The sequence below is a fragment of the Caenorhabditis elegans genome, chromosome X, assembly GCF_000002985.6.
Source record: "Caenorhabditis elegans chromosome X".
Lineage (NCBI taxonomy): Eukaryota > Metazoa > Nematoda > Chromadorea > Rhabditida > Rhabditidae > Caenorhabditis > Caenorhabditis elegans.
In genome coordinates this window covers 4,402,093-4,411,236 of record NC_003284.9, presented here as the reverse complement: position 1 = coordinate 4,411,236, position 9,144 = coordinate 4,402,093, and the positions used below count along the sequence as shown (strand labels likewise).

At 36.0% G+C, this 9,144-nt stretch overlaps 1 protein-coding gene and 6 non-coding genes across 10 annotated transcripts; 2 read left to right on the top strand and 5 right to left on the bottom strand.

Annotated features, from left to right (window-relative positions):
• The first annotated feature begins 503 nt into the window (after positions 1-503).
• On the top strand, positions 504-590 carry F15A8.15. Its single transcript, NR_070872.1, has one exon. It is a non-coding gene; the product is annotated as an Unclassified non-coding RNA F15A8.15 (non-coding RNA).
• On the bottom strand, positions 514-585 carry F15A8.t2. The gene has a single exon. It is a non-coding gene; the product is annotated as a tRNA-Glu (tRNA).
• A 227-nt stretch (positions 591-817) lies between the features above and the next one.
• F15A8.19 lies at positions 818-994 on the bottom strand. The gene has a single exon (NR_102179.1). It is a non-coding gene; the product is annotated as an Unclassified non-coding RNA F15A8.19 (non-coding RNA).
• Positions 995-1,359: 365 nt separating this feature from the next.
• On the top strand, positions 1,360-1,458 carry F15A8.17. The gene has a single exon (NR_070871.1). It is a non-coding gene; the product is annotated as an Unclassified non-coding RNA F15A8.17 (non-coding RNA).
• Positions 1,382-1,453, bottom strand: F15A8.t1. The gene has a single exon. It is a non-coding gene; the product is annotated as a tRNA-Glu (tRNA).
• Positions 1,459-1,981: 523 nt separating the features above from the next.
• On the bottom strand, positions 1,982-8,083 carry D1079.1 (G_PROTEIN_RECEP_F1_2 domain-containing protein; the record flags this gene model as incomplete). Of its 4 annotated transcripts, NM_001368501.5 has the most annotated exons (9): positions 1,982-2,273; positions 2,335-2,453; positions 2,648-2,812; positions 3,096-3,158; positions 4,191-4,313; positions 4,372-4,558; positions 5,464-5,605; positions 5,667-5,848; positions 7,955-8,082. In NM_001368501.5, the coding sequence occupies 9 exons, from the start codon at positions 8,020-8,022 to the stop codon at positions 2,174-2,176; spliced, it is 1,149 nt and encodes a 382-aa protein (NP_001355539.1). The 4 variants fall into 4 exon arrangements, with proteins under 4 accessions (NP_001355539.1, NP_001355538.1, NP_508758.2 ...); NM_001368502.3 differs by lacking the exon at positions 3,096-3,158 and having other exon boundaries at positions 7,955-8,083; NM_001375017.2 differs by lacking the exon at positions 3,096-3,158 and having other exon boundaries at positions 2,174-2,273; positions 4,104-4,313; positions 7,955-8,022.
• D1079.2 lies at positions 7,332-7,469 on the bottom strand. Its single transcript, NR_070870.1, has one exon. It is a non-coding gene; the product is annotated as an Unclassified non-coding RNA D1079.2 (non-coding RNA).
• Positions 8,084-9,144: the final 1,061 nt, after the last annotated feature.

The following is a 9,144-nucleotide window of genomic DNA, read 5'->3' as shown; positions in this document are numbered from 1 at the left end:
CACAAAAGCTAACATAAATTCACAAAAGCTAACGTCACAAAAGCTAACATAAATTAATGGCATTTGGTTACATTTTTTCTAAAGGTGGAATGCAGTTATCTTAACCGGGTTCTTGGTAATGGCCAAGATTTTAAGTCAAATTTTGAGTACATCTCTAAATTCACAGTCCGTAGAGCATTTTCACAATATTTATTACTTTCATAGGTTCAAAAAGTAAACAAATTCTCAAAAGATTGGCGAATGTAATTCGATTGAACAAAGTAAGTTTAAATGAGATGGGAACAGTTGAAATTACATATTATCGGTGTTCATGGTCACTGAATATTTTTTAACAGTTTTTTATTTAGATGTGAGTTTTTCATCTGTCTAAAAGAGGACAATTACAACATGCTACCATTCTCAAAATGGGTCAACGTTAAAATTACAGTTTGTAAAACTCGAAGTTATTTGAAGACTTATGTGACAAATTTGACTCCACAACTTTTTCGTTTTTACAATTGGTTAAAAAACGTATTCCGTTGCGGGGAATCGAACCCCGGCCTTATGGGTGAGAGCCATAAATCCTAACCACTAGACCACAACGGAGATGATAAAAACTCTTTGAATATTTATCTTCATTTCAAAGAACATAAGCAAATCACATTATATTTGGGAAATATAATCAAACTGTAAATTACTACAGACTGTTCCAGAATAGAGATTTATACGGAAATAATCCGAACAAAAAGAATAAATCGGGTTCTTTATGATTTTCAAAAAAATATTATGTTCCTTTAAATCAAGTCTAAACAAAAACACCTCTGATGAGTTTGAAGTTATTTTCGGCCCATCTCTCGATGAGCCATCCAAAATTTGGTAGTGGGGAGCAGTGATCTACTTGGATAACTATATACATCTAAACTGGTATATGGTACAAGAAGTGCAATCATCACTGAAGGTTCGCTCCATCCACTTCATAAGTCGTAAAACGATCTGGCTAAGAAACAGCCGCCTTCAAAAACTGCTTGTGGGAGCGCGGATATATGCAAAACGTGCAGCCGACGGGTTTCGAGGTCAGCGTTCACCACTATGCCTGCACGCAAACGCAGCCAGCGCACGACTATTCGGTTCAATTACCCAGTTTGAGGTAAACATTGAAACTGGAGGGAAAAAACTCTACTTTTTTAATCAGTTCTTGAAGAGATCCACATGGGGAGACAAAAAAGTGAAAAATTTTGAAAATTGGCCAAGTCACTTTCGAGAACGGTCCGTTTAAAAATGTGAATTTGATGATTGGATGTGTTAAGAAACGGGGTTTTTTGAATTTCTTGAACAGAAAATCTTTTTGTTTTTGAAGACAAAATTTACTTTTATTAAATCAAAAACAAAAACAAAAAACATATTCCGTTGCGGGGAATCGAACCCCGGCCTTATGGGTGAGAGCCATAAATCCTAACCACTAGACCACAACGGAGATGAGAAGCACTCATCAATTTTTCTAATTTCATTTCAATGTGGAGGAGCAAATAATTTCCCATAAACTTTTGAAAGAGTATCAGCAAAACGTTGCTTTGTTAAAACGTCCTGTATACCGATTATTTCATTCAAAATAACCTTTAACCCCCCGTAGCATAGAATTGTGCGATTTCAGTTTGAAAAGAAAAATTACTATTTTCGCATTCATTGTTAGTCTAGCACAGAAACTTCGAATGAGTGTAATTACGGAAGTTGTATTTTTTGACTTTTTCCCTTTTGTTATGCTTTGCTCTTTAGTTGCTTGACGCCCTAGGAGTGTATTCACTATGAAGGTGAAAATCAGTTTGCAGAAAATTCAACACAAAAAAACTCAGCTTAAATCGTCAAAAAACAATCTAGTTTGTATTCAAGTTGAACGGACATGGAAATGCGTCTAAATCCTCTTTCAAATTCAATCCCAGTTCATTCCGTTTCTTCATTGACAGTTGTTTTTCAATTCAAGGCTGGCAATCATAGCGAGGGTGTATATTTCATCAAAACATTTATTTCAACTATCAAAAATAGCAATATTGAAAGAAGATAGAGTTTGTAAAAAGATATAAAAAAAGCAGATGAATGAAAAATAAATAATCAAAAGAATTAGGAGATCTCCGAGTTGTTGGTTGATAACTAGAATTTTACCCACAATTTACAAGAAAAAACGCAAATTACAACAGTTCTATACATCAACCTTGTCAATTTTCAAAAGAGTGTCAGCCTTTGGAGGTTGTGCCTGTTGTATGATATAATTGACCACCCAGATGTCTTTGATAAGCTTTCTGCAACAAATCGCAATTAGATTGAGTAAAATGTAAAACTTTTTAACTAAAAAAAACTCACTTAATTTCGTGATTATATTTATAGTATATAAATATTCTGATTGTTGACGAAAACACAAAGAGATTTGATCCAAGGTCGCTAATTATGACGTAGAATGGTTTAAATGCTCCATTTGCTTCCTGAAATTATTTTGTTCCTTTCATTTTCTTTTTTTCAATCTATCACGTTTTTCACTCCGACTACATTGCAGTCCCCCACACAAAAGCCCGTAAGCTCTTATGATGAATGTTATTGTTTCTAAGTCTCCTTGCGACTGGTCACTTTTTTTGCAAAACCGCAACTTTTTTCTCTCCGCCCAGCCAAGTACACTCACAATAATCCAGCTTCTTCGGAATGTCTCCAAAATGTACAAAATGAAATTGACGAGGTTGCAGGCCAGATACGCTGAGATTATCACTACAGTCGTTTTTACAGCGCACCGTAGTCTGTGTTGCTGCTCTCGAATCTCCTGAGCAGCTTGAACTCGAGCGGTGGTGGACTGCAAAATTCATCTGTTCAGTAACTTCTTATTCTTGGTAAAAGTGTGCTAAATAAAAACTTTAAGCTGTTGAGTATTAAAAAATCATTTCAAAAGCCAGCTGAAGTTCAAATTCAAAATAAATAAATAAAAAATAGCGTCAGCCTATATTCATATCATTTGAAGCAAAAGCAAACTATATTTAAAAAAACCATATGTGTGTGAGTGAGGGCTGCTAGGTGGGAGAACAAAAATACTACGGTTATACTATAAATCATGATAACTGCAATATAACACTTGTTACCATTTCAGGTGGGGGAATTGGTTCCTGTTGGGATTCTTGGTTATCAGTACGTGCATCATCACCCTGTATTCAAGAAGTTTATATATTTTTCAACAAAAAATTATTCAAGTTCCTATATTAAATTATAACTTGTAAGATGTTGGTTAATGTTTTTCTACCCGGTTGAATTAGAAAGAATGATCCACAGAATTCACTCAGAACAAAATACTTGAGAAACGCAAAAAAAAAAAACCCAGAAAGAGGCGGAGCCTGATATTGATTTTTCTGATCGGTTGATAATTAATTCCAGTTTGGCATACCGATTGTAAATAAATTTGACAATTTTGGGAAATTCGGTAAGAAATCGGTAAATCGGGGCAATTTAGCAAAGTTTCAGAAAACGGAAAGTGCTAAATTTGTCGATAATCTTTTAAGCAACTGTATATTTTTGTATACAACTGTATACACATTTCTAGATTTTCCTCAGTTTTTCCGGTAATTCTAAATTCATTCACAAAGTGTGTTTGATTTTCCACTTTGAAAATTGAAAATTGAAAATTTCCATTAAAATTTTTTTTCAATCATAAATCGCAAATTCCGGAAAATTGCAGGTTTGAAAATTGCCAAATGGACCAATGAGAAATTAAAAACATGTTTTAAACCTCATTTGTTCCCTCATTCATGAAACTTTCTTGTTTGCTTTCCTATTGCACTGAAATCCAGAAAATGAAAATACATGTTGTTCTCATTGATTAAATTACCATCGCTCTCCCACTCAAATAGGTTTGCCCTTAAGCAAAAATGCTATTCTCTCTCCCTCGTGTCCCTTCCTGTTTTTTTTTCTGGTGAGGTCATTTTCGTGATCTATTGTCCGAATTTTCGAAAAAAAAAAGAATTTTTGTCGAAATGCCATGCGTTCCAAAATGTATTCCGATTTTATCGAAAAAGCGCAATCTCTGACGTTTAGCAAAAAAATAAAAAATAAAGAAGCTGTTTTTCACATAGACCATATCTTGCTTAACAAAGTACCCGAGTCTCGAGTGTTTGCGTAGTGGTGTTGCCGACAGGCGTCAAAACCGTGATTGATTTAGATCCCAGAAAATTTCTGAAGTATACCGAAAACAGCTGAGCCGGAGAAGTGGATTGTCGGCGCGTTTTTCGGTGCTGTACGCGAAGTTTGGCGACGACGACAATGTTAAGTGCACATAACAAAACGAATGAGACGAACGTGTGGAAGAACTGCAATTTTTGAATATTTCAGACTAGCTTGTGTGTGTGTCATTATCGAAATTCTTACAGTTAACACATTTTCAAAATGAATCCATTTTGCCTGTTCCTCTTGGTGGGAGCTTAGCCACTTTCTATGGTAGAAATCGCAATTCTCATCTTCATCAATAAAATACAAATACAATCCGTTTATTCTCAGCGATGTTGCAGTTCCGAGAAGCAGCAAGATGACCCCTATACGCAAGCGCAATGAGAATCTGAAACGATTGGCGATGTCGGTGATAAAATGCGTCTTTTGAGCTACATAGCTGGGATGTAGTTTTATTGGGTGTAGAGGACAGTTGCTACTGCGCCCACCCTTTGATTTTATTACTGGATTTCCTGATGGACAGAGTTAACGAATGTCATAAAAATTTGAGATTATAGTTTTTGCGTGGAAGTTGATCGGGGAGTTCAAATTGCTATCTAACACGAAATTCTTATAAAATTTCGTAAAATTCACAATTTCTGTTAAGAATGTTTATTATGCACAGTTAATTTGTGATGTGTTCTTGCGGTTTTCGCCAACTAAATCTGCACAGTGTGTACACCGCAACTTCAAGTCTTCCTACAAATTTTCAAAGCTGCTTATTTCAATATGATGACCCAACTTTTTTTAATCAAAACTTTATATTGAAATGTAGGAAAATATTGTTCAATCTAAAATAATATTGTTTATTTTTGTTAAAATGCTCAAAAATGCCTCAAATAGTACTTGTAAGTCACAGCTTGCCGTTGAAAGTACCTTCTTTATTTGAGGTCTTTTTCGAACATTTCAGCAAAAATTAGTATTATTTTCAGATCAAGCAAGCGTTTTTGTACATTTCTGTGATAGTTTCTGATTTGAAATTAAGATTATAATACTGAAGTAAATAGTTTTTAACGCTTGTCAAAAGGTTTGTCGCACAGCCCTGATTGCAATTTGTATGTAACTGTAACTGTATAATATTTTTTTTGGTTCAATGGGAAAATCCATAAGTTCCTAGGAAATTACCACATAATCCGAAACCAAAAAAGGAATTCTAATCCTCCTTCCAACTAATCCACTGTCTGAGAAGAGGAATGGTATTAGAAATTTGATAGAAAGATTTGAAATGTTTGTTTTTTTTCCAGAATAGCTTACTGGCTTTCACAGTCAATTCCCAGAATCATAGTGAGCTTTTCTGCCGAGTTGGCGATGAGCGTGTATGGAATCGAAAGCTGGACGATCCGACTCATAACCAGCGTCACCACATTGCTGTCCATCACAAAGTTATAGAGAAACGCTGAAAATTGGTTTCATCTTCTTTTATGCTGGCTCGTGGCAGTCTCTGGCTATAAACTTACCAATTTTGTACTCAACCGAGATGGATAGCAGTCCGAAGCAATGGATATAAAGTGCACAAAGCATGAAGTCGAGAAACGCCAAAAATGTTTGGAATGGGTAGCTTCGTTGAGTTTTGCCGAGAAATATATAGAGTAAGACTCCATTGAAGACACATCCCAGTGCTGATAGACAGGTTCCGATGCTGGAAAAGATCATCTTAGATTAAAGATCAGAATATGTTTTTGTGTACTGTGAATTCTTTTTCGTTCATTATTGTCTGAAAAACGAAAGAAAAATCAGGCTTATTGACAATTAAATCTGTTTGTTTGGTCGAGGCCCACGTGAAAATCAAAGTCGTCGTGTACGTTTTTATTCTGTTTTTTCGTATCTTTAATTAATGTTTTTCTGTCATGACCAAACAAAAAAGAACCAGGAGGTTTCCTGAATTGTCACGATGCACACGTATTTGTTCGTCTCTGTCAATGTATTTGGAGAGAAGGTTTGGAGGCAATAGGTCTTTTTGGCAGTGAGAGGGTTTAAAAGTGACGACTTGAAACGTTCTTCGCTTTCTGTGCCCAATGTCACATGTGATATCTGCGAAAGTCTGGGGCAAAACACACGCAGAGTCTTCATTGAAAAGCCCCCAAGTGGAAGGACAAAAAGAAGTGAATGAGGGTACTCACAGTAATGGATGACATGAGGACACTTTAGGCCTAGTAGCTTAACACAGATCAAGCGAAAGTAAGAAAAAGTTAGGAAAGTTAGCAGCAGAATAGAAAAATGTCAATATGTTAAACCTATAAATTGTTAAGTATCTTTGTTGAGTTGTTGAAGTACCGGACTGATTATAGTCAAGGTTTGAAAGGTGGAGTACCCAAGTCTGATACTTTGCTTTTCAGCTAAAATTACCCAAAACTGCCGAATTTTGTAATGAGACGTTCTGAAAATTTTACCAAAATACCGTATTTTCAGCTAAAATCACAAACTATGCCAACTTGTCAATGTGGCAATGGACGGAACTTTTCAAAAAATTTAAATACTGATCTTGAATACATACGTTTAGGTATATTTTTGGGTGATGAGTTTACAAAATTGTAACACATCGACGGAAAAAGCATATGTGTCATCGAAATAACGCACAACAAATTACCAAAATATGAATTGAAAAATTATAATCAAATAGAATCTAACTTCCTAATTCGGACTTGGTCAAGTTGGCGAAATTTTAGAAATTATTTGAAAATATCTTTTTTTTAAACTTAAAACCACCATAACTTTGTTTTTGAGAAATTTTCTAAACGTCTTATTACAACCTCCGACAGTGTTTGGTCATTTTAGGTATAAAAGAGCAAGTATATGAAGAGACCCCATTTTTTGGCATACTTCTTAAGGTCGAAAAAAACCCCTATTGGACTGAAGAGATTTAGTATTTCTAATGCTCCAACTCAAACATTGCAACATCTCCAATAAGTCTTTGAATATTTAAATAAGAACCATAAGTGTCCAGTGTTCAAACAACTCGACAAACATTAAGAGCTCCCCGAAGGGTTATCAACACATCATCCAACCTTTTCGTGTGACAAGCCTCGTTCGGAAGGAGTGTAATTCAGTTGTGCTTTCTTCTCCTTCTTATTCCATCTAAATGTTGCAAATAGGCTTGTCTTCGCCCGAGCCCCCAAGCCTTTCGCTCATTGATCCCATCGGAAAGGATGCACAAAACATTTCCTCTCCGTTTTTTTCGCCAATGCGCCCCTCCTTTGAATGACCGAATTCTTTATTTGATGGTGCACTTCGCATTTGCATATAATTAAACTCTCTCCGGTGGGCTACACGTCTTGTAACAACAATGGACAAAAGTTGAGACCGTGAGACCGTGAGACCGCGCGCAACCAGGAAGAGTTCATTTTCAAATTTCCAGATTCTTGAATTCAAAAAGAGACACCCTGACTCCGCGTATCTCCATTCATCTCCCATAAATTTTCGTCAACACGTATGGGCATTTCTGGCGACGAGGACGGCGTCCAAACAAAGGATAACTAATTTCTCGCGCTCCTTTTGGGACGATATCTTTCACTGCCGCCGGCCACCCCGGATGTTTCGATGGATTAGTTGAGGGTTCATTTCTTCCCCTCCCGCCGGACACGACCAAATATGAAACCAAAAGGAAAAAGTTATCAAGCGAGTTGATCGGCTTCTACATAAACTTAACGCGTGATGTGGTTTTTTTTGCACGCATAAAACAGAAAAAAGTGAAAACTAAAGTTTTGTTAAGTACAAGTGCAAGAGTTTTTTTTTTCAAACGTCTCACCTGAAAAACGCAATCCGAACTTGCGACGTGTCATCACACAGTGTGTAGTTTGATGAGTCGCTTTCCATCGTCAAATGCGATTTCAGACAGGTTAGCCGTCAAAAGGTTGAATATTTTAAAATCTGAAAAGCAATAGATCTGTCAAGAAGCTGCGAAAAGGTAAAGTGCAGTATGTGCAACATTTGGAATGATGGATTGGAATAGCGTTCTGGCTAATCTCTCGGAACAAAAGGAAAAAAAGAAAAATGATAAAGAAGTGGATATTAATATTGAAGGAGACGAGAAACGTTTTGGAACAAAAAGTGGGGATTAGACCAAATTTTGTGAAGTTTGAGGAGGTGGAGCCGGGGGTGGAAAGGTTAATGCATTTTGAAATGAGCTGTACTATGTTACACAATACTTGTTTGTCAAAAAAATTGTCTGACAGGCGTTTAGAATTTTTTGGGATTTTACAGTAAATGATAAGAAATCATGAAAACATGTTCACAAGCCGGCGTGTGCCTCGGTTTTGCCAAAAGTGCTGTGCGAGCAACACTGAGCCGGCAGCTGGTAGGCGTGGTTTAGGAAGGAGCCAGCGGGCAGAAAAACTTGCCAAGACTAGGCGATGCTTTCGGTGGTTTTCAAGGTTTTAAAGCAGACAAATGGAGAGAACCTGGACCAAAAGTGGATGAAATTAAGAAAGATATGAAAGAGCAAGTGACCTTTAGACTATGAAAAAGTGTAGTGATTTACGGAATTTGGTTGAAACTGATTAGCTTTTTAAGCTAAGGCTCAAAGAAATTTACTAAATGAAGAACATTTTTATGATGATGTTGTTTGTTAAACAGGAATTAAAAGTCTTAAAAACAACTGGCAACAACTTCCGATTGTGGTAGCTGAGCATGAAAAATTAAGCATTGTGATCAAAGCTTAAACTCCTAGAATATATCAACTGAGCAACTGAAGATTTTTGAAATGGAAAAGTTTTAAACATTTTTTAAAGTTCAAAATATTGAGTATTCAATGCCGAGTTTTTTTGAACAACAAATATAAAAGAGTTGAAAAGAGATGGAAAACGAGATTCCTAGGATCAAATCTGAAAACTTGTTCTTGAAAAATGAAGTTCCAAAAAGGTGAAAATTTGTGTGAATAATTCTAAATTCAAAATTGTGTATCCATGTGGTTATAGATTTAAAAAAAACCTTCTGGTT